General features: G+C 41.8%; 1 protein-coding gene across 1 annotated transcript in view; it reads left to right on the top strand.

The window, feature by feature from the left end:
• The window catches only part of ADAM12 (ADAM metallopeptidase domain 12), a 374,252-nt gene that overhangs the window by 338,556 nt on the left and 10,684 nt on the right, over positions 1-25,012 (top strand). Inside the window, exons 17-21 of the mRNA XM_054436011.2 lie at positions 2,168-2,245; positions 5,126-5,234; positions 8,840-8,975; positions 9,911-10,019; positions 11,940-12,119. Coding sequence (XP_054291986.1) covers positions 2,168-2,245; positions 5,126-5,234; positions 8,840-8,975; positions 9,911-10,019; positions 11,940-12,119 — 612 coding nt within the window. The remainder of the gene's footprint in view (positions 1-2,167; positions 2,246-5,125; positions 5,235-8,839; positions 8,976-9,910; positions 10,020-11,939; positions 12,120-25,012) is intronic.

The following is a 25,012-nucleotide window of genomic DNA, read 5'->3' as shown; positions in this document are numbered from 1 at the left end:
TTTTGTCTTTTAACTTTTAGGTTCAGGGGTACATGTGCAGGTTTGTTCTGTAGGTAAACTTGTGTCATGGGGGCTTGAGGTACAGATTATTTTGTCACCCAGATACTAAGCCTAGTACCCATTAGTTATTCTTCCTGATCCTCTCCCTCATTCACCCTCTACTCTCTGATAGGCCCAGTGTGTTTTGTTCCCCTCTATGTGTCTATGTGTTCTCATCATTTAGCTCCTACTTATAAGTGAGAACATGTGGTAGTTGGTTTTCTGTTCCTGAATTAATTTGCTTAGGAAAACAGCCTCCAGCTCCACCCATGTTCCTGCAAAGGACATGATCTCATTCTTTTTTATGGCTGCATAGTATTCCATGGTGTATATGTACCACATTTTCTTTATCCAGTCTATCATTGATGGACATTTAGTTTGAGTCCATGTCTTTGCTATTGTGTGTAGTGCTGCAGTGAACATATGAGTGCATGTGTCTTTATAACAGAATGATTTATATTTCTTTGGGTATTACCCAGTAATGGGTTGGCTGGGTCAAATGGTAATTTCTGTTTTAGGCCTTTGAGGAATCACTGCACTGTTTTCCACAATGGTTGAACTAATTTACACTCCGCCAGCAGTATATAAGTGTTCCTTTTTCTCCACAACCTTGCCAGCATCTGTTGTTTTTTGACTTTTTAATAACAGCCATTCTGACTGACACCTTTTTTTTAAACTATAGCCTGAACAGCCAGGGCCAGGTGCATCTGGACATTCCAATTCCAAGGGCTCAATTTATCATCAAATTTGTTTTCCATGTTCAAGATGAAATGTGCCTTGATCTCAGAACCTTGGTTCTCTGAGGGCTCAGGGATCAGCAGTGATTCCCATGAGGGTCCTGCTGTGTTCACTGTAATCCAGGACAGGTTCTTTTATCAGCTGGAATGTGACCATCCCCTTGGCCAGGATTCACACCCACAGAATGGGAATCCCTCAGTGCTGCTTGGGCCAGCACTTCTCCCAAAGGGTATGCCTCTTGCCCTTATATGAGCTGTTGGGGTCGGATGGTGACCTCCTCAATAGGAAGGTTCTACTTGATTAAAAAGTCTTCTGCCGTTTGAACATTAGACTCTTTTTCCTTTGACTCCACTGATTTGGAAAATCTTCTAGGAGATGAAGGGCTGCATCCCTTGAGTCTGGAGTATATTATGCACATTTGAAATGAGGCTGAATTCTTTCAGCCAGCCCAGTATCATTTAGCAAATGCCTACCACTACAACAGCTTGATAAATTCAAGGAGCCGTCTGTTTTCCTCTGCTGAGCCTCATTGCTGATGGTTTATGTCATTGATGATATTACTTGTCAGTCAGTATCTGGAAAAAGTTCCCATATTTCAATCTCTCCCTTAAAAGACTCTTCAACCCTGGATTCTTGGAGTCTCCATCTGTGTCTATCCAGGCCTTGGGATAAGGAGTAATCTGTCTCGCCCTCTCCTGTATCTTTTTTTTTTTTTTTTTTTGAGACGGACTCTCTCTCTGTCACCAGACTGGAGTGCAGTAGCATGATCTCGGCTCACTGCAACCTCCAACTCCCTGGTTCAAGCGATTCTCCTGCCTCAGCCTCCCAAGAAGCTGGAATTACAGGCACGTGCCACCACACCCAGCTAATTTTTGTATTTTCAGTAGAGACAGGGTTTCACCATGTTTTCCGGGAGAGTCTCGATCTCCTGACCTCGTGTTCTGCCTGCCTCGGCCTCCCAAAGTGCTGGTATTACAGGAGTGAGCCACCGCGCCCAACCTCACCCTCTCCTATATCTTTTAATGGAAGAAAAAAATACTGCAATACATAGATTTCTTTACAAGCTCCAAACAAAACTCCTAAGAAAATCGGTTATAATTTTAGGATCAACTGAAAGTTATATTAAAAGCCATAAAATGCAAAATAATTTAATAGTGTTCACACTGAACTTAGTCTCAAAATGTGCTGAGTTTGGAGGAGTCAGGCAATAAGATCCGTGCCTGAGTCCAGTATAAAATGTATTGTTATGCTGCATCTGTATTAACTGAGAGAAGGTTGGGTCTTCTCCAAGCTTTCTTTTGCTTGCTTTTTGTTTGAATACAGGTATGTATGCATGCTGGAGGGGTTGGAGAAATACTAAGAGATTTGCTGTGTTTTCCTCCTCCTACAGATCTGCCTGAATCGTCAATGTCAAAATATTAGTGTCTTTGGGGTTCATGAGTGTGCAGTGCAGTGCCACGGCAGAGGGGTGAGTAGGCTGAGCTGCCCTTTTACAGCCAGCCCATAACAAGTTAAGTAATAATTCATTCATTTGTAAAAGGTTTTGCAATCCATAGCATTTTTTAAATAGAGCAGTTAGTGTGTTTGCAATATTTTCTTCTAAAGATATTCATTTCTTTTGACCTTCTCATGTGACTTTTATTTAACAACGAAAATCAGATTGAGCTGTAATTACCTTTTAAATTAACATTCTATGATTTAAAAAAAGATTTTTGTTGTTCAAAGTAATTTGAAAAGCAACCTTCCTTCATGAAGAGTTTCACATTAACATTTCAAACTGTGCGGTTCCTCTTACTACCAACATTCAGAACCAGTTGTCTGAACTGAAATATTTCCAAAATGAATTAAAACAAGGATAACAGATCATATTAAACACATGTTCTTGAAAGCACACACAATGGGTTTCAACTAAAGAAGGCTGTTATTTTAGTTCAGAGAACCTTTAGGGTAGAAGAGGACTCTAATTGCTAAAAACATAATTTATTTTTCTTGATGGGCTTAATTATTTCCAATGGAATCATATTAGTCTTGATTAACCACACCAGAGGTTCATTTGTTTTCCTGAAACCTTTCCTACAGAAATCATGCTCCAAATTCTTCATTTTAAAACTTGTAGACACTTGCCAATGATTCTTACACAGAATTACGGGGTGCAAGGGGGAAGGGGGTTGTAAATTACCATCATGCTGGAACCATAAAGGATCACAGTGTCACCTCAGATGGGTGTGTTGATGGTAAGGTTAGCTAACTCCCAACATAGAATGGAATCTTCTTATGTCTTCATTGGATCATAGATTATTTTCTGATGGCTGTTAAGAGATGATCAAGTCCAGTCCTATTATTTTACTGAAGAAGCCAGGCCCTGAGCTGGGGGGATGGTGTGCCCAAGGTAATATGGCCGGCAAGCTGCAAGCTGGTTGAGGACCCTGGACCACTCCCTTTCCAATACCCCTGGGCCTTATCCACACATGGGAGAGGAGAGGCCCACATTTGCTGGGTAGGTGGAGCCTACCCAGCCTTGCTGAAGGGTAGCTTGGCCACAGTCCCACCCTAACAAGGGCAGGCTCCCAGCAGCACCTTCCTGTGGGTTTTAAAACAAGGCACATGACCACAAGTTGCAGAGAGAAGCCATGAGGGGCAGGCATGAATCTGGGGCTAGTACATCCACAGCAGCATCTTTGAGGGGACAGGCAAGACACTTACATTCGACATAGGCTCTGACAAATGCTGACTAATTCTACTCAATTTCTGCTTTATAGCAGTCTACCTTCTAACTTATTAAAGCCTATCTTGACAGTCGGCCTTCTTATCTGAAGCAATGAGGGTAGGTGGTTGATTCATCAAAACAAGTCGGTTGAAGCAGGAAAGCATTACATGGGAGACATATACTCTACACATTTTATTTTGCCTTAAAATATGAAAGTGTGTATCTGGCAGCCATATTTTGATGGAGGGCTGAGGCCTTTAGGATTGATTTACTGAATGTCATTGTGCGTCGACTTCCTGATATAAACCACCCAAAAATGCATCATCAACAACTTCTAGTTCGTTTCTTTTTGTGGAGGGGAACCTTAGACACTCAACAGCGTCCAAGAACAGCCTCCTCCTTGTCTTCTGCAGCTCTTCCCTATCATTGTGCAGTAGTCCCACTCATTCCTAATTTTTCAGAAATTCTTTTAGTGATTTCTCTTTTTTAATCCAGTGTTCCCAAAGGATTCAACCTAATTTTTTTTAACTTTTTTTTTTTTTTATCTTTATAAAGACAGGGTTTCACCATGTTGGCTAGGCTGGTCTTGAACTCCTGGCCTCAAGTGATCTTCCCACCTTGGCCTCCCACTTGCTGGGATTACAGGCATGAGCCACCGTGCCTGGACTTGACAACCTAATTTTCATAGAAAAAAATATATTAAATATATATCATCTTCATGGTCATCTTCCATTGGATCATGTACTTTCAGTTAGTTACATCTGGCACAATAGCGAGTCCCACCAGCATGGACAGGCTTGGGAGTGGCTGCCATCAGTAGCCCTTGGTAACCAGGTGGGCAGGGGTTGCTGGCCCCTGCATGGAATGCTCTGGTGTATGAGCTGGGCCCAACAAGGGTGAAGCACAGCCTCCTCGGGCTTTCTTGGTCTCCCTTTCTCGCTGTGCCAGAACCATTCTCTTATTTCACAACGAAAAGAATCCACTGTTGGATTCGCACCCTGGTGCACGACTGGAAGCCAGGGAACAGCCACTGGGAAACTCTGCAAGGAGGAGGCAGGCATTGCAGGAAGGACACACGGGGACAGGCTTCAGGAGGTATTAGTGGAAATCCCATGCACCCTGCTAGGCTCAGGAAACAGGGGGCCTGCCTCGGACCCCAGCCTGGCGTGGGACCCGGCAGTCACCAGCCTCTCTGAGCCTTCTGTCTGAAGGAGACAGGGATGCACCAAGCATCTGTCAGGTCCCGCAGTGCCCCAGGGCTCTGGGTCTGTAGCCCCAAAGCACGGTCTCTCCTCACTGCTGAGGGGGCTTCTCCTCATGGTCAGTTTTCTGAATTGAAAAAGGAAGATGGGGAGATGGAGAAGGAAGTGAGGTGGGTGGGGGAGGCAAGCTGATGAACCCAAATAATCTTCATCACTCTCTTTACAGCCACTAATAGGCAGATGATGCATCTTCACAGCCTCAGGTTTGGTCGCACCTGTGTGGTGTGTAGTGCCGGCTTTGGGCTCATGCGCACCATGGCGTGTGCTGAGTCTGGCTGTGTCAGTGTTGGGGGGCTCTGACCACGGCCCCCTTGCTTCTGCTGTGGTGATGCACAGAGCATATGCCCTAACCCCACGTCCCTCCCCTCTGCCCTGAAAGGTGTGCAACAACAGGAAGAACTGCCACTGCGAGGCCCACTGGGCACCTCCCTTCTGTGACAAGTTTGGCTTTGGAGGAAGCACAGACAGCGGCCCCATCCGGCAAGCAGGTCAGTGAAGCCCCTGCATCCCGGTGGGAGGAGGCTGAGCCCCTGGGGGCGGGTGGGCTCACCAGCTGTCAGCGTGGGTGCAGGTAGAGCCAACAAGAAACCCAGTGGGGGCCCCACATGGGTCTACACAGCCTAGGGTCTCCCACAGTTTCCAGATGCCCCTGTCATCCCTGCCCGATCTTCTCTGAGGCTCCTTGCTCTCTGCTTTGACTGAGTGGCTGAGTTTGCCAGTTCCTTAGCCTGCGACACTTTTCTTAACTAAGGTCATTTCTATAGCGAACTGCTGAATGGGTATGAATTTCATCACTGTATCAAAGGACTTTGTAAAGGCCAACATCTGTGTGGTAGGGTGACAAGGTGTGAAGTTTAATGCCTTTTTAAAATCTTACTGGAAAGACACCCACCTCTTAGTAAAGCTGACAGTCGAGGCAGCAGTGGGAGTCATTGCAACAGCTTCTGCATATGGACTGATGTGTGCAGGTGCTGTGTGGTGCATTTTATGCCCACAATGTCATCCCCTCCTTATACAACTCTGAAGAAGGTGGTATGATTCTTTTCTCACATACATAGGACCTGAGGCTCAGGGAAGTTAAGTATTTTGCCTAATGTGATCTCGCTAAGATTTACACACAGGTCTGCCTGTCCCCAAAGGAGCTCTTAGTAGCAGCTGTGCTTGAACTCGTGGCCATTTCTCCTCGGATGACCTTTAGAAATGGTTTCCTGGTGCGGTGCTGTTTTCTCTGAGTTCTTATTGGGCAATTCAGGGGCAAGTCTAAATGATGCCTCTTTTCGAGGGAAAGAAGCAAGGCAGGAAGCTGCAGAGTCCAACAGGGAGCGCGGCCAGGGCCAGGCGCCCGTGGGATCGCAGGAGCATGCATCTACTGCCTCACTGACACTCATCTCAGCCCTCCCATGACATGGAGACCGTGACCAGTGCTGCTGCAGAGGAGGTCACACGTCCCCAAGGCCTCCTGTGACTGGCAGCATTGACTCTGTGGCTTTGCCATCATTTCCATGACAACAGACACAACACAGTTCTCGGGGCTCAGGAGGGGAAGTCCAGCCTACCAGGCACTTCTACAGAAACAGTGCAAGGAAGGGCAGCGAGTTCCTGGTTGAGCTTCTGCTAAAACATGGACGTGCTTCAGTGCTACTCCTGAGAGAGCAGCAGGTTACCACTGTAGCAGGCCCCAGCCCTGCAGCAAGGAGGAAGAGGACTCAAAAGTCTGGCCTTTCACTGAGCCTCCACAGCAGTGGGGGAGAAGCAAGGGTTGGGCCCAGTGTCCCCTTTCCCCAATGACATCTCAGCCTTGACAGCCCTGATGACTGGTCTCTGGCTGACACTTAATGCTCTGATATGGCTTTTAGCATTTATTATATGAAAATAGCAGAGTTTTAGTTTTTAATTTATCAGAGACCCTGCCACCCATTCCATCTCCATCCATCCAAGCAAACTGAATGGCATTGAAACAAACTGGAGAAGAAGGTAGGAGAAAGGGCGGTGACCTCTGTGGCCCTTTGCTGTGGACATGCGTGACCAGCAGTACTCAGGTTTGAGGGTTTGCAAAAAGCCAGGGAACCCACAGAGTCACCAACCCTTCATTTAACAAGTAAGAATGTTAAAAAGTGAAAACAATGTAAGAGACTAACTCCTTCCCCCATGGCCATTACTGCATAAAAGAGAGTGCCTTTGAAATACCGCTGCCTCCACTCTGTGCATACATATATAAAATCAAGGCAGGCCATGAGCAACCATGGCCCACTGCTCCCTGGCCTGGCCATGGCTCAGAGGCTCATTAAACAAGTACTTGTGTGTCTGCCACACACCAGCCACTCTCCTGGGTCCTGGAGAGACGTTAAGCAAGAATGACATGGCATAAGTGAGGGGTACGACTGCAGGGAGACGGGGCATCATGGGAGGGGAGCAACCCCCACAGAGTGGCAGGGGGTTGTCAGGAAGGCTTCTGGGGACCCTGCATCTGTTGAGGTCTGAAGGGGGCGAGGGAAATGTGCATTCTGAAGCCGAGATAGCTGGCTGTGCGAAGCTCTAGAGTGTGGACTGGCCTGGGCTCAGATTCTAGAGTGCGGACTGGGCCAACAGGAGGGGACACAGGACACGGTGCTTGTGCTGGTCCTGGGGAAGAGGGAAATGGAGTCACTCACTGCCCGGGCCTCTGGCTTGAGCAACCCTGGGGAGTTCAGCAGGTTCAGTGTGGGGGCCCTGTAAATGTTCAGTTTCATAGATTGATGTATTGAAGATTTATGGATTCACTTTATGGAACTAGAAATTACAGTTCAAGATTTTTGCTGTTCACTTTTTAAATTAACTTTGTTATGAGACACCAGAACTCTAGCTAGAGCCCCCTGTGATCACTGCTAAGGGTCTGAAAAGAGTGACATTTTGGCCAGGAAACCAGAAGCAATGCTTTTCCAGTAACACCAACAAGTGAGTCAAGACTGTCATCTGTTGGCTGTCTTGCTTAGGCTAAGACACATCCCTGATAGGCCTTGTTAGTGGGGGATGAGGTCAAGAAACCGAGAAGGTGTGAAAGACATTCTTTCCCTGGAGTAGGAGCTGCTGCTGCAGTGGTCCACAGCCAGCTGAGGGTCCAGGTGGGAGGCAGGGCCGAGGAGAGCCCAGGTAACTGCAGTCACCTTCACAGCGATCACCGGCAGCCGGAAAGGACTGTTGCACACTTACCTGATGTGAAGTACCCCCTGATCCTTGCTGGCGGGAAGACAAATGAATCAAGATCCCTGTCCTCTAAAAATTCACTGTCCAGTTGAAATCACAGGTAGACCTCCTCTAAGTCTGAGCATTTAGAGTCCTTCCCAGACAGCCGCTGACCATAGCTGCTGTAAGAAACCAATCTGATGGTTTGATTTTTTCCTTCCTTTCCCTACCCTTGAGGAGGCTCTTAACTGTATTAAACAGAATGGCAGCAGATCATAGAAAAGATGATGTTTTCTTAGAGAAAATAGCTTCCTCCCAGGAAAAGGGTTTCCCCCACAGAGGCTGTGTTTTTAAGTCCCCAACATAACAAAGCAAAACCCATGGGTGTTTCATTTAAATGAGTTTTCTTTCTCTTTTTTCACTATCTACTTTGAGATGTCCAGCAAGAAAGCAATTCATTTTTTAAAAATACGAAAAAAGATAAAGCAGAACCCAACTACAGAATGAGTAAAGAAAAGCACTTTGGAGTGGCAAATCTGTGCTGGGGGCTAGAAACATTTGAGCCTGGGGATGGCTGTGATTCCGGTGAGGTTTCAGTGATGGCTCCCTGCTACCTTCTGTGGCTACCAAGGTCCACTGTGCCGTTGTCACACCTCAGGGAACCTGCATGGTCCAGCTCATCACCCCACCTACCCGACTATATATTCCTGTTTAGCAAGTTCTAGAGTTGTCAGAAATGAATGATGGTAACATAGATTGAACCTCAAACATGATATCTGAAGTAAGACAGTTTATTAGTACATCACTCACGGGTATACTCTCTTCATTTCTGTTGCTTCAGAGTTCACTTTGCCATAAATGTCACAACTTGATACCTCCCATATTTCATTGTAACTGCCTCCTTCTGTGAGCCCCATGTGTTTTGTTTCAGATAACCAAGGTTTAACCATAGGAATTCTGGTGACCATCCTGTGTCTTCTTGCTGCCGGATTTGTGGTTTATCTCAAAAGGAAGACCTTGATACGACTGCTGTTTACAAATAAGAAGACCACCATTGAAAAACTAAGGTACCCTGGGTTTAGCTTGTCATCTGTTCTAGAAATGGTGGCTCAGAGGCTGGGCGCGGTGGCTCAAGCCTGTAATCCCAGAACTTTGGGAGGCCGAGGCAGGCAGATCACGAGGTCAGGAGATCGAGACCACGGTGAAACCCCGTCTCTACTAAAAATACAAAAAATTAGCCAGGCACGGTGGTGGGTGCCTGTAGTCCCAGCTACTCAGGAGGCTGAGGCACGAGAATGGCATGAACCCAGGAGGCGGAGCTTGCAGTGAGCCGCGATCACTCCACTGCACTCTAGCCTGGGCGACAGAGCAAGACTCCATCTCAAAAAAAAAAAAAAAAAAAAAGAAATGGTGGCTCAGAAAATGTACAGCAAACTGCTTCTCGCTTCATTTTTTTAGCAAAGGTCATATTTTCTGGATCATAAACCTGGGACTTGGTTCTTTCTTGGGGGGTTTCTTGTTTTAAATTTCTGCCAGATCAGCTGCCTCCTTTACTTCCCTTCAAACAACAATGTGCTGCTTATTACATAAGCTAGCAGGGTGTCAGGAAATTCCACTGATGTGTTTTCTCCCACCCTTACATTAGTAATTTTTATACAACATGGAGACATTGAAATATTTTCATCAGATGGGGTAGCTTTTGATCCAAATATATTCAAAGACATTATCGCTGAAATGCCAGCTTCATACAAATCATCTTCCAGGTGTCACTACACTGCATTTCTATGGAGCGTAAGAACTAATTTGACAAAATAGAGGTTTTGAGGGAAAAACCAGTATTTATTTTTTAATCTCCTAAGAGTGTTAGGTAATTTTTCCTTTGCATGTTTAGCGCACTGAGTAGTGTGCTAACTTTTGAGTGCCACTATGAGCAAAGTGTAAAAAGTCAAGTCAGTGAGAAGGAGAAACACGCTTGGTCAGCAGGTATGGGATTCTGTTGCAGGTGTGTGCGCCCTTCCCGGCCGCCCCGTGGCTCCCAACCCTGTCAGGCTCACCTCGGCCACCTTGGAAAAGGCCCGATGAGGAAGCCGCCAGATTCCTACCCACCGAAGGTGAGTCTTGAGTAGATGTGAGTGCTCAGGGCACACATGCAGACATGAGGTTTTCAATACAAGATTGAATAAGAATGGGATCCTAGAGGCACTGCATGTGAAATGCTGAGCCAGCCTCACCAGGTCAACAGGCTCTGAGGGAGGGTCTCTGTGATCTGGGGCCAGAGGGAGGCCCCACGGTGCCCCCATGGAAGCCCACCTAGATCCTGTTGGCGCAGTCAGTGTCCCCTGCATGATATGGTGCAGCATAGTGTGAACTGTGATCCCTCGTCACCCAGACCAGCCACATTTCTGGGGCCCCACTGGGTCTGCAGCCTGAGCTGGCTCCTGACACTGGCCCCCAATGCCAGCCCCACCATGGTTTCCAAATGCCACCAGCTCGCTTTAGGTGAGCTGCTTTAGCCCACTGTTACTCTTAAAATATTTTTCAAAAGTTACATGGAGCTCTCAGAATTGACCATTTTGCTCCAGCCCTGAGCTGAGGAAGCCCTGTCCACCCTGTGGTTTCAGAGAACTGGATCCTTAACCCAGAGTACTTCACGGCTCCCTGCTGTCTCTTAACCCTCTTGCTACCCTAGTGAATTACAGCTAGAGTTCATTCTAATAGTTCTTCCCCACCGAGTTTTTCTGATGTACCCACAAGAATTCTTGAATATTGAACTTAGTCAACAAGAGTCCAAATTATAACAGTGAACAAGATTGGTGTCAAAAAAATAAGAAGTGATTGAAAAATCATTGCTGCATATGCAGTAGGCAATAAACTGTTTTAACTCCCTTGATCCAAAAAACGCAAAGGGTGGGGCTTCAAGGAGGAGGCTGCCATTCCCAATAAGCTTTACCCCTGCTCATCCCCAAAGGTGGAACCATAAGCGAGAACGGCTTTGTGTGGTAGCCAAAAAGCACATCTTTATTTTCGTAAAAAAGAAAAACGCAGCTCTATTTAAAAAAAAAAAAAAAGAAAGCACAGCCTTATTTTTGAGAGCCCCAAACTAGAAACGATCCAAATATCCATCAATCAACCAGTAAAAGGATAAACAAACAATGGTATATTTGCACAATGGAATGAACCATTGATGTATACAACATTGAGGATGAATCTCTAGATAATTATTCTGAGTAAAAGAAGAAAAACCAGAGTACATACTCTGTGATCCCACCTATATACAATTCTGACAAATGCAAACTGATAGTGACAGAAAGCAGACTGATGATTGGAGGGAGAGGGAAGGGAGAAGAATGACAAGAAAACTCTTTGGGGTGATGGATGCATTCATTTGTCTACTTGTTTGTTGTGAGGGTTTCATGGGTGTAAACATGTCAAAAATGACCAAGTTGTATACTTTGTCAATTATACCTCAATTAAGCTGTTTTTAGAAAGAGAGGAAGGAAGGGGTGGAAGCCTGAGGTATAAGGGCCCCTGCAGCACCTGTTCTGAGAACGGGTTACCATGTGGGAGAACGTCTCCAACTCCAAGCCCCAACCTCAGCCCTGGCTTCCTGAAGCCGCAACTCTCCTTTCCCCAGTGGTTTTCTCAGTTCTCATTGAGCCTTGTACACATTAAGCTGTGTCTTATTTTCACATCTCTTTTGTAACTTCCCTAAGATCTCTGTCCGTGTCTTTATACTTGGTACTTTTTCAAGGGCTTTGCACCTATTTGTTAAACAGTTTTTTAAAATCTAAACAAAAATCGATCCTTCTATTCCAGATTTGGTGGGGTGGAGGCAGGTGATGCTTCTGTTTGAATTTTGAAGTTTAAATAAATACAAAAATAGTTCCCCTCTTTTGTACATCCTTGATTTCTTTCCTTTACCCCACCTTGGCCTTCAGCTATAACAGATGAGTTGGCACTGCTTTTTCCTTAAGGAATCACTGATATTTTTGAAACCCGCTATAGCATGGCTTTTTACTTTGACTGTACAGGACAATCCCAGGAGATTGCCGCAGTGTCAGAATGTTGACATCAGCAGACCCCTCAACGGCCTGAATGTCCCTCAGCCCCAGTCAACTCAGCGAGTGCTTCCTCCTCTCCACCGGGCTCCACGTGCACCTAGCGTCCCTGCCAGACCCCTGCCAGCCAACCCTGCACTTAGGCAGGCCCAGGTATGCTTTCAGTACTAATATGATAGGATGTAGTTCAAATCCAGATTCTGCTGCTTGTTAATGTGTGAGCTTAGATAAGTTGCTTAACTTCTCGGTGCCTCTGTAAAATGGAGATAATTCAGCTACTCAGATGGTTAAATGAGATAATCCACATAAAGCAGTTAGTTTGGTGCCTGGAGTATAATAATAAGGGTGTCATATATTTTAATTTACTAGTTATAATTTTTTAAGTATTTGAATAGTTAGACCACTCACGCAACTAAACAATGACATTATTGAGAATAGCAGAGGGACTAGTAATAATTACGCCTGGACAGTAAAATAGAGACAGGCAGTCTAAGACAGATGGTCACCCTAAGAAGCATCAGTTATACTTTCTCATTTTATTTCAAAATTATTTACAAGAATTATACCACCTATATACAGAGTGTCTCCGTACCAAACTTAGCACTGTATTGTTTATGTATATCATCTCATTTTTATGCTGTTTTTGGAAGTAACCATTTCTGTTTGCTGCAATAACGAATGATATTTCACAATAGAAAACTTGGAGGGAGGAGAAAACAAGCAAATAAACAAGAGATAATCACTAGTAATTTTTTACTGCTATTATATTAATAATTTTTGTTTATAATTGTGTATTTTAACAATTTATTTGTATACAGTTTTATATACTGCTTTGTTTTGCCTTAAAAATCAGTCCCATTTACAATGGCATTAAAAATCCTTAAAAATGTTTAATAACACTATACTTGAATATAAATGTTTAAGTACTTGCAAATTATTGGGCATGTTTTGACGTCTCATTTTTTGCTGTTAGAAAATTCTAGACAGGTGAATCTTGGGACCTCTTTATTCCCCTAGGAGAGATTCTTAAAAGTAAAATATTGGGTTGGAAGATTGTATGACCATTTTAAGCCTCACAATATAAAAATATTTTTTCAGAACTCATATACATTTGCATTCCCACATTATTATTGTCTTTCTCACCATGACTTTGCTAATACTAAATTTTAACTTTTACCAGTTTGATAAATAAAATATCTCAATTTGTTGCTGTCTAGTCAGTTACCAAGAGGAGATGTTGGACTTTTGAGTTCATCAGTTTTTGCTTCATGTATTTTGAAGCTCTGTTGTTTGTGATACACACAATTAGGATTGTTGTGTCATCTTGGTAAAGTGACCCTTTTATCATTATGTCATGTCTCTGTTTAGCTCTGGTAATCTTTGTTCTAAAATCTACTTTATCTGATATTATTATATCCACTCCAGTTTTATTTTGATTAGTATTAGTGTTGTCTTTTTGCAATCATGAATGGTATTTCACAATAGGAAACATCATTCATGATTGCAGCAAACAGAAATGGTTACTTCTAAAAACAGCATGAAAAGCAAAGTATGAATTTTTCCATCCTTTTAACATACCTATGGAATTACATTTGAAAAGCGTTTCTTGTAGACAGCATATAGATTATATTTTTTCATCCATTTAGCCAGTCACTGTCTTTTAATAGGTGTGTTTAGAACATTCATATTTAATGCAATTGTTGACATTTTTGGATTTAAGTCAAGTCTAGCATGTTAATATTGTTTGTTCTGGTTTTTGTTTCATTGTGCTTTTTCTGTGTTCCTGCAGATTAGTATTCCATATTGATTTATCTGCATTTATGTTTTTGAGTATATATCTTTGTATTTTTTTTTTGTATGATTACACTAGGGCAGTTTCTCAACCTCAGCATTTTGACATATTGTACTGAATACTCTGTTATGTGGGGTTTTCCTGTGCATTGTAGAATGTTTAGCAGCATCCATGGCCTCTATCAACCAGATGGAAGTAACATGTGTAATTATGTTTCCAAACATTGCCAAAATGTCCTTTGAAAGGCATAACCTCCCTTGATTGAAAACCACTGCTCTAAAGATTACAGTATATATGTACTTACTTTATCACAGTCTACTAGTCAATATTTCTTCACTTTAAGTAGAATACAGAAACTATCACCTTTTAGGTCGCTTTTCCTCTTCCTTTTATAACACAGATGTCTTAAATATTACCTTTATGTGTACTTCAGATGTTGTAATTTTGCTTTCAGCCAAACATAATCTTTAAAACTTAACTTTGCTTATTATTTTCTGTCTGAAAAACTTTCTTTAGCCATTTTTTAAAGCAAATCTGTAGGTGACAAATTCTCTTCATTTTCCTTTATCTGGGAATGTATTTATTCCTAGAGGATAGTTTTGCTGGATATAGAATTCTGTGTTGACTGTTTTCTCCATTCAGTACTTAAAAAATGTTATTCCCCTTCCTTCTGGACTCCATGGTGATGAGAAATCCACTAAAAGTTCTACCCATAGTCTCCGTTCCAGGGAAGGGATGTGGCATGTTATTGCAAGAAGTGATAGAAAGTAGAGATCTGCCAGTCTCTAGGCCATGATGCCTGGTGAGGAGCAGGAGGGAGGCATGGCTTTTTTCAAGTGTTGAGCTGGAATAAGGTCAGGTATGGTCAAAACACTTCTGTATTTCTGGACTGCTCTTTCTCCAGTCTTTTGGCTCGAGATAGCAGGCTTTTCCAGTTGTGGGCCTATCCAGAGCCCAGGCCAAAATATATAAAAGAACACACACACACAAACACACCATTGGGTAGTTCCTTGAGTTCTGAGATCCCTAGCCAGCATACTTTATGTCCAGACATTTTTGTTGCACTTAGCAGGAGAAGTAGTGTGAAATGTACTTATTCCACCTTGTCCAGATCTCATTTCTTCTTGTATTTTTTTGATTACTGGTACACTTGAACTAGTTTTTATGTATCCAGTATCCATTAGCCAATGGTATGCTGGCAAACTGGCCCTTTTAAAAAAAAAATTCTGATTTACAGCTGATTTCTCTGGTATAAAACTTCCCATTGTGGCCAGTTTCAAGCTACTAATGTGACATTACTGAATAAGGAGTAGGGAAGTGGCAGTTATGAGCCAGTACCAGCCAGCTCAAGCATACCACTGCTGTTCACTGTATTTGTTCTGTGACTTTTCCTATCCTTTGCCTATTTATTTCTGTTTGAGAGGTAGAGGTTTTCTTCTTGGTTTATAAGTTTCTCTTAAAAATATTTTAGTAATGTAATTTTAGTTGTGATTTTTTGGCATAAGAAGAATTCTGGTTTTGAATATTGAATTTTTCTTTTGTGAATTTTCCCATTCCTTTCATGCTTGCAAAGTCCACTTCCATTTTAGTGAAAGTCCATAGACAATTTCTTCTGTTTATTGACAGTTATTTTACATTTGTTTTTCTAATTTGTTTTAGATTTGCAGTCATGGAAGGTGGTGAGCACGCCCTAAACTTTTCTGGTCCGTGGACTTAACTTGAGAATCTGACAAAAGCTATGAACTCATAAAATGCACCAATATCAGTATTTTGTGTGCACATTTCAGGTAGCCAAAGAGCAGGGAAGCTCCTCTCCCATGTACCCCTCATCCTGAACCTTTTTATTTCTTTTAAGCAACTCACCTGTGTACCATGTCAAACTGGGGCTAACAGACCGTGTTATTAGAGGAAGGTATTCCTACTGCTGGTGTTTTTTTCTCCACCAGCAGGGACTCTTCCAAGATTTCCTTTAAAGCAGGCCCGAAAAAGTCCTTCATTCTGTTTTATGAAACTAAGGAAATGTTACCCTTTAAACATCATTCACTGAAAAATCCACATTTCTCACTCCAGGCTGGTGTCTGTCTGGAACTTTTCCGAGACATATGATATAGATTAAGTGTGTGATTTCTCTCCCATCACACATAGGGAACGGGAATTAATTCCATGCAGGTGTGGAGAATATTTAGAGGTGACTTGTTTGGCAGCACAAATTGAATCCACTGACGTTTTGTACTTTGGGGTTCCTCATGCCCTGCCCAGGACAACGTGACACACAGCTAATCCTGCTTCATTTGTCCCAATGTACTAAGCATTCCAGAAGAAAACACTATCACAAAAACACCATCTTGGTCCACCTCACATTTAAACTGTCAGCTAGGTCTTTATAGAAACCATTTCATTTTCTATAAATGTTGTTTGACTTAGGAGAGCTGAATGAATGTACCCTCTTGTCCACAAACATAGCTTTGCAATGTACCACTTCCTTCATGGTAAAAGGACTCTTGGAATTCAAGCTTCTCATCCTAACTCCCCAGTCTTGATCAAGGAAACAAACTTTTCTTTTCATCCCATCAGCTATATTAGAGGAAAAATAATTCAGTGTATTCATCTAGCTGTTCACTGCATCTTAAAGAAGGCTCTATGCATTTTCTGCAGAGGTGGAGATCTTCAGTTCAGTGATGCTGTCAAAACACATTTCTCCTAATCAACAACTTATCTGTCTGTATTATATGCAACATATAATATTTTATAACACAAGACTCACCAGTCTGGCACAGTCTCATCTAAGAAAAGGCTACTTTGTTTAAGTTGCCATGGGAAGATGGTGGCAGCTATTACAAGGAAGTCCAAATTCCTCTTCCTCCTCAAACCCTTATAAAAGGTGATGAACGATGAGCTGGGGCTGTTACTGGTAAACAGCAGCTACTCCTTCAAATGCCTGGTCAGGATGCAGATGTGAGCAAAGCCAATTAATTTAAGCCATGATTGTAGATCAGTCAGGTGCTGGCCAGTTCAGAGGTTAAGTCCAAACTTTCAAACTATTCAACAAAATGAATTTGGCTCCGAATGGATAAGGGCATGTGCCCTTCTGGACCTGTGTGGGTGTCTGATATTGAAACCAGCACTTGCAGAGTCTAGAAATCTGGGGATTAGGTCCTTGCTCATCAGAAATGCCAATTTGTAATGAGAAAAGAAGACCCATTCATTAGTATGTTCTCCTAAAGAAGATGAAATACAAGAAAACTGAGTTTTATGAGAGCTTCTGTTGCTACACACAAAGCACAGGCTAATAACTGATAAAGGTACTGGTGAGTGTCCTTCCGTGCCCTTTCCCTGTGTTCTAGATCTCACCCTCCCCTAAGACCTCTCCACAGTCCTCCCTCCAGGACCCCTGATCACCTGCTGCCGTAGCCTGGAGTTACCAGTATGCCAGCTCTGCCCTACTTCTGAAGGCACAGACTGATCCCAGGCACACCTAAGTCCAGCCCCTCGAACATAATAGATGTGTAGGAAATATGCTGAATTGATGTGGACTTAAAATAGTAAAAAATCAGATGTCACAGTGCCATTCTCCATGGCGCCATCACATTCAGTTAGTTACGGATTAATGAAAATGAGTCCATTCCCTCTGTAAATCTAAAACACAGCTACCAAGGTCTTGGACTCTCCCTGCCACCTACCCAATACTTCCAGAAACTTTAGCTGAACTTTCTTTGGCATCATATACTAATTATTCATCAGACACAAACATCAAATGTCTTTAAGGGTATCAGTTATCCACGGAAGCACAATCTCTCTCTGAAGAGAAAGAACTTCTCAGAACACGTTTTCAAGGGAAGTTGTTCACGTGATTACAGCGTTCAAAGGGGTATTTGTTTCCCACTTATTTCTGTTACTACAAACATGCAAATTACATAAAAAGCAGATGCCTGATATTTTAGCCTTTACATTTGCTAATAGGTAATATAGGCCTATAATTAAAAATCTCGACAGTATAAAGGGTCATTCAGAAAACAGTCTCCTTCACACTTGTCACCAGTCTCCCTTCCCAGAAGCAAGCATCACTGTTACTAGGCTTTTATAAAACACAATTTTGGATACAATGAAAAGTCTCAGCTGTACCCCCCCACCCACCTCTCTACAAGGAGAGATTATGGAAATTTTCAAACACTCAAAATTGGAGAGAAGAGTACAGTGAAACCCTATCTACCCATCACTCAACTTCAGCAACCGTCAACTTGCTGTCACTCATCTTACATCCTTGTTTTGAATTCAAATGGCAACACATTATGTACTTTCTTCTACTTTGGTTATTCCTTATTAGTTTTATACATCTGCTTCATTCTTTTCACTGGCTACATCGTATTTGTGAAGCTATACCATGACTTCTTTAACCTGTTCCTTACAGATTCCCAGATGGGTTGTTTTCAATCATTTGCTATGTCACACAGGCTTAATCTTGCCCAAGATGGATAAATTCCTGAAAGCACAATTGCTGTGCAAAGGCCATATGCATTTAGAAATTTGATAGATTGGGTGAAGCTGCCTTTAAAGGAGTTTTTCCAGCTATTCTATTATCCAGCTCCTCACCAACACAGTGTGTTCGGAGGTTTTTCATCTCTTTGCCAGTCGATAGGTTAAAAACAGTGGTCTCCATGTTTTTCTTCATAGGAAATACTTCATAGTGAGATGAAATACCTTTTCACAGGTTTAAGATTTTCTTTTTCATGAACTGCCTTTTCATCTTTGCCATTTTTAAAATTTAAGATCGGGGTACATGTGCAGGATGTGCAGGTTTGTTACATAGGTAAACATGTGCCATGGTGGTTTGCTGCAGAGATCATCTCATCACCTAGGTATTAAGCTGGGCATCCATTAGCTATTCTTCCTGGTGCTCTCCTCCTCCCCCTCCCCCATTGTGTCCATGTGTTCTCATCATTCAGCTCCCACTTATAAGTGAAAACATGGGGTATTTGGTTTTCTGTTCCTGCATCAGTTTGCTGAGGATAATGGCCTCCAGCTCCATCCACGTCCCTGCAAAAGACATGATCCCCTTCCTTTTTATCGCTGCATAGTATTCCATGGTGTATATTTATCACATTTTCTTACCCAGTGTATCACTGATGGGCACTTAGGTTGATTCCATGTCTTTGCTGTTGTAAATAGTGCTGCAGTGAACATATGCATGCATGTATAATAGAATGATTTCTATTCCTTTGGGTATATACCCAATAATGGGATTCCTGGGTCAAATGGCATCTCTGCTGCTAGGTCTTTGAGGAATCCTCACACTGTCTTCCACAATGGTTGAACTAATTTACACTCCCACCAACAGTGTAAAAGCATTCCTTTTGCTCTGCAACCTTTCCAGCATCTGTTGTTAACTTTTTAATAATTGCCATTCTGACTGGCATAAGATGGTAGCTCACTGGCTCATTGTGGTTTTGATTTGCATTTCTCTAATGATCAGTGATGTTAAGCTCTTTTTCATGTTTGTTGGCTCCATGAATGTCTTCTTTTGAGAAGTGTCTGTTGATGTCTTTTGCCCACTTTTTACTGGGCTTGTTTTCTTGTAATTTTAAGTTCCTTATAGATGTTAGCTATTAGACCTTTGTCAGATGGATAGATTGAAAAACTTTCTCCCATTCTGTAGGTTGTTCATTCTGTGTTTCCTTTGCTGCAGACACTCTTTCTTTAACTAGATCTCGTTTGTGAATTTTTGCTCTTGACGTTGTCATGAAATCTTTTCGCATGCCTATGTCCTCAATGGTATTGCCTAGATTTTCTCCTAAGGTTTTTATAGTTTTGGGTTTTATATGTAAGTCTTTAATCAATCTTGAGTTGATTTTTGTATATGGTGTAAGGAAGGCATCCAGCTTCAATTTTCTGCCTATGGCTATCCAGTTCTTCCAGACTATTTATTAAATAGGGAATCCTTTTCCCATTGCTCTTTCTCAGGTTTGTTGAAGATCAGATGGTTGTAGGTGTGCAGTCTTATTCCCGGGTTCTCTATTTTGTTCCATTGGTTTATGTGTCTGTATCAGTACCATGCCATTTTGGTTACCATAGCTTTATAGTATAGTTTGAAGTCAGGTAGCATGATGCCTCCAGCTTTGTTCTTTTTGCTTAGGATTGTCTTGGCTATTTGGGCTCTTTTGGGGTTCCATATGAATTTTTAGTTTTTTCTAATATGGTGAAGAATGGCAATAGTAGTTTGATGGAGCTAGCATTGATTCTATTTGGGCAGTATGGCCATTTTCAGTATGGCCATGCTTCTTTCTATCCATAAGCATGGAATGCTTTTCCATTTGTTTATGTCCTCTGATTTGAGCAGTGGTGTAGTTCTCCTTGAAGAGGTCCTTCACGTCCCTTATAGCTGCATTCCTAGGTATTTTATTCTTTTTGTGGCAATTCTGAATGGGAGTTCATTCATGATTTGGCTGTTGGCTTGCCTGTTGGTGTATAGGAATGCTAGCAATTTTTGCACATTGATTTTATATACTGAGACTTTGTTGAAGTTGCTTAAGCAGCTTTTGGGCTGAGACAATGGGGTTTTCAAGATATAGGATCACGTCATCTGCAAACAAAGATAGTTTGACTTCTTCTCTTCCTAGTTGAATACGCTTCCTTTCTCTTGCCTGACTGCCTTTCCCAGAACTTCCAATACTATGTTGACTAGGAGTGGTGAGAGAGGGCATCTTGTCTTGTGCTGGTTTTCAAGGGGAAAGCTTCCAGCTTTTACTCATTTAGGATGATATTAGCTGTGGGTTTGTCATAGATGGCTCTTATTATTTTGAGGTATGTTCCTTTAATACCTAGTTTATTGGGAGTTTTTTTTTATATTATGGGGTGAATTTTATTGAAGACTTTTTCTCCATCTATTGAGATAATCATATGGTTTTTGTCTCTAGTTCTGTTTATGTGATGAATCACATTTATTGATTTGCATATCCCAAACCAACCTTGCATCTTGGGATGAAGCCTACTTGGTTGTGGTGGATAAGCTTTTTGATGTGCTGCCAGATTGTTTGCCAGTATTTTGTTGAGGATTTTTGCATCAATATTCATCAAGGATATTGGCCTGAGGTTTTATCTCTGCCAGGTGTTGGTACCAGGATGCTGTTGGCCTCACAGAATGAGTCATGAGTCCCTTCTTTCCAATTTTTTGGGAATAGTTTCAGTAGAAATGGTACCAGCTCTATTTTGTACCTCTTGTAGAGTTCAGCTGTGAATCTGCCTGGTCCTAGGTTTTGTTTGGTTGGTAGGCTATTTACTACTGCCTCAATTTCAGAACTCATTATTGGCCTATTCAGGGATTCAATTTCTTCCTGGTTCCATCTCAGAGACTGTATGTGCTCTAGATTTTCTAGTTTATATGCATAGAAGTGTTTATAGTATTCTCTGATAGTTGTATTTCTGTGGGATCAATGGTAATATCCCCCTTATCATTTCTGATTGTGTCTATTTGATTCTTCTTTTTATTAGGCTAGCTAGTGGTCTATTTTAGTAATTTTTTCAAAAAAAAAAAAAACTAGCTCCTGGATTCATTGTTTTTTTTGAAGGGTTTTTCATGTCTATCTCCTTCAGTTCCACTCTGATCTTGGTTATTTCTTGTCTTCTGCTAGCTTTGGGGTTTGCTCTTGTTTCTCTATTCTTTTAGCTGTGATGTTAGGTTGTTAACTTGATCTTTCTAGCTTTTTGATGTGGGCATTTAGTGCTATACCTTTCCCTCTTCTGCTTTAGCTGCATCTCAGAGATTCTGGTATGTTGGCTCTTTGTTCTCATTAGTTTCAAGGAGCTTTTTGATTTCTGCCTTAATTTCATTATTTACCCAAGAGTCATTCAGGAGCAGGTTGTTCAGGTTCCATGGAGTTGTGTGGTTTTGAGTGAATTTCTTAATCTTAAGCTTTAATTTGATTACGCTGTGGTTTGACAGACTTATGATTTCAGTTCTTTTGCATTAGCTGAGGAGTGTTTTACTTCTGATCACGTGATCAATTTTAGAGTAAGTGCTGTGTAGTAATAAGAATGTAGATTGTTGGTTTTGGGTGGACAGGTCTGTAGATGTATAACAGATCCACTTGCTCCAGAGCTGAGTTCAAGTCCTGAATGTCTTTGTTGATTTTCTGTCTAATATTGTCAGGTGGGTGTTAAAGTCTCCTACTATTATTGTGTGTGAGTCTAAGTCTCTTTGCAGGTCTCTAAGAATTTGCTCTCTGAATCTGGGTGGTATAAGATGCACATATATTTAGGATAGTTAGCTTTTCTTATTGAACTCTTTCCCATTATGCAACGCCCTTTTCTTTTTTTGATCTTTGTTGGTTTAAAGTCTGTTTTGTCAGAAACTAGGATTACAACCCCTACTTTTTTGTCTTTTCCATTTGCCTGGTAAATTTTCCTCCATCCCTTTGTTTTGAGCCTATGTGTGTCTTTGCACATGAGATGAGTTTCTTGAAGACAGCACATAAATGGGTCTTTCATTATCTAGATGATATTGGGCCAGATATGAAATTCTGGGTTGGAAAAATCTTTGAAGAATGTTGAATATTGGTCCCCAATCTCTTCTAGCTTATTGGGTTTCCACTGGGAGGTCTGCTGTTAGTCTGATAGGCTTTCCTTTGTAGGGGACCTGGTTTTTCTCTCTGGCTGCCCTTAACATTTTTTCTTTCATTTTGACCTTGGAAAATCTGATGATTATGTGTCTTGGGGTTGATCTTCTCATGGAGTATCTTGCCTTCTCTGGATTTCCTGAATTTGAATGTTGGCCTGTCTTGCCAGGTAGGGGAAGTTATCCTGGATTATATCCTGAAGTATGTTTTCCATCTTTGTGGGCTTATCTACCTTTGATATTTGAGGTTGCTGACTTTTGGATGGGATTTTTGTGGGTTGTTTTCTGTTTAACAGTCTGGCCACTCTTCTGTAAGGCTGCTGCAATTTGCTGGGGGGGCTCTGTTCTGCCCGTCTCTTTTGGGTACCCCAATCACTTGTAGATTTGGTCTCTTTACATAATCCCATATTTCTCAAGACCTTCTGTTCATTCCTTTTCATTCTTTTCTCTCTAGTTTGCCCATCTTATTTCAGAAGGATAGTCTTCAAGCTCAGATTTTTTCCTCTGCTTCATCTATTCTGCTGTTAATACTTGTGATTGTGAAGTTCGTGTAGTGTGTTTTTTTTAGCTCTAACAGGCCAGTTATGTTCCTCTCTAAACTGACTATTTTGGCTTTCAGCTCCTGTATTATCATGATTCCTAGCTTCTTTGAATTGGGTTACCACATGCTCCTTCAGCTCAGCAAAGTTCTTTATTACCCACCTTCTCAAGCCTACTTCTGTCATGTCAGCCATCTCAGCCCCAGCCCAGTTCTGAGCACTTGCTGGAGAGGTGTTGCCATGATTTGGAGAAAAAGTGGCACTCTGGCTTTTTGAGTTTTCAGTGTTTTTGTGTTCTTTCTCATCTTTGTGGGCTTATCTACCTTTGATCTTTGAGGTTGCTGACCTTTGGATGGGGTTGTTTTCTGTTTAACAGTCTGGCCACTCTTCTGTAAGGCTGCTGCAATTTGCTGGGGGTCTGCTCCAGACCCCAGTAGCCTCAGTTTTTCTTGTACCACTTCCCACAGTGGGGGTTCCCTTGGCTCCGTGTCATTCCCAGGTGGGCCATCGCCTCACCCTGCTTTTTTTGTTCTCCATGTGTCTGTTTCCCTAATCAATCCCATTTAGTGTATAATCAAATTTTATTTTTTTTCTAGATGACCACCTAGTAATCCTTAATACCATTTATTTTATTTGTCCTTGATTGGCCTATGTTTTATTAGATTGGTCTGGTTTCTCATTCTCCCCTACCTTCAACCAGCTCAAGGTCTTATATGATCTTCCTCTTGCTACCATTAGATCTTGGAAACATGACTTTAATCTCCCCTCTACAAATGTGAAATAATAGTACTTGCCTTTTGGGACTTTGTGACAGTTACATGAAAATATTATTAAGAACTTTCCTCTAAACATTGCTTTACCTTGCTCACGGGTTCCAATTTGTAGTGTATATTTTTTAAATAGTCTATATGTTCTCTTCTGTTTTCCTCCTTAGCCCAAAGATTGAAGTTATTGTTTTTAAAATATTTAAAATATAGAAAAGTAAAAACAAACTAAAATTTACTCACATTTATTCTACATAGAAATAACCAGTTTTACATCTTTCTAGATGTATATGCCTATTTAAATTTCAGAAATATAATATGCATACTCTATCCTTTTTAAAAAAAGTAAAACATTAAAGTCACTACAACTACACTAGCCTCCCTCCAGACACAAGCAATGTTAAAGTTTGCTTATCTAATATTTTGAATATTTTTGTATAAATATGTATCCATGAATAGTGTTTTGTGTTTTAAACTTTACATAAGTGGTATCAAACTGTACTTACCTTCACGCAATTTGCACTCATCTATGTTGTACTTTGTTTCTAGAAGTTCTCTTTGGTTCTAATTCAACTATGCTAGCTTGTCTTGTACTTCTTTAAACATAGTAAGAAAACTTTTTCCAATAATCCCCAAATCTGAAGTCTTTGGATATGTTACTACTGAAGTTCCTATCACTTCTCACTCCTGGTTCCTTGGTTCCTTGGTTCCTTGTATGCTTTTTTTTTTTTTTCCATGAGTTCACGTTTTTTAATTATAGTTCTTCAAGGCCTAGGATGCAGGTATGTTCTTCCATAAAGGGTTATTTTGCCTCTGCCAGGTGCCTGGAGGCAGTACCAGTTTGAGACCACTTTAAATGGCTTGGAGCTTATTGAAATACCCAGGTGATGTGATTTCAGCTTCAAGTCCTCAAGGACAATTTGTGGTGACAGGTTTTTTTTTCTCCCTTGGTCTGTCCAGCACCAGAAGAATGCTCCTTATAGTATCCTGGGGATAGATTATAGTATGCATTTACTTCTAGAAGATTCTTAACCTGAGGTCTCGTCTGTAGAGCCCAACTTGAATGGAGAGGAGTCGGGAAGAGAATTCTCTCTCGTTAAACTTGGACATTTGGTTTCTGCCCACATGTCTTGACCTTGGTTGGATTTCTGTATTCCTCACTGTGAAAGAGTATCAAAACCCACATTTAGGTTTCCTTAACTTGGCAGATACCTCCATCTTCAGTTACTACTCCCTCTCCAAGCTGCTGCTTTCACTTAGATTGAAAACATTTACTGTCTTGTAACTCTTGGTGGTTATCAGAGAAGGGGTAGGGCACAACAGAGCCTGCCATGTTACTGGAA

Source organism: Pongo pygmaeus, chromosome 8 (assembly GCF_028885625.2).
Source record: "Pongo pygmaeus isolate AG05252 chromosome 8, NHGRI_mPonPyg2-v2.0_pri, whole genome shotgun sequence".
NCBI lineage: Eukaryota > Metazoa > Chordata > Mammalia > Primates > Hominidae > Pongo > Pongo pygmaeus.
The sequence above is the reverse complement of the archived record's forward strand: the minus strand, read 5'-3'. Positions and strand labels throughout refer to the sequence as shown.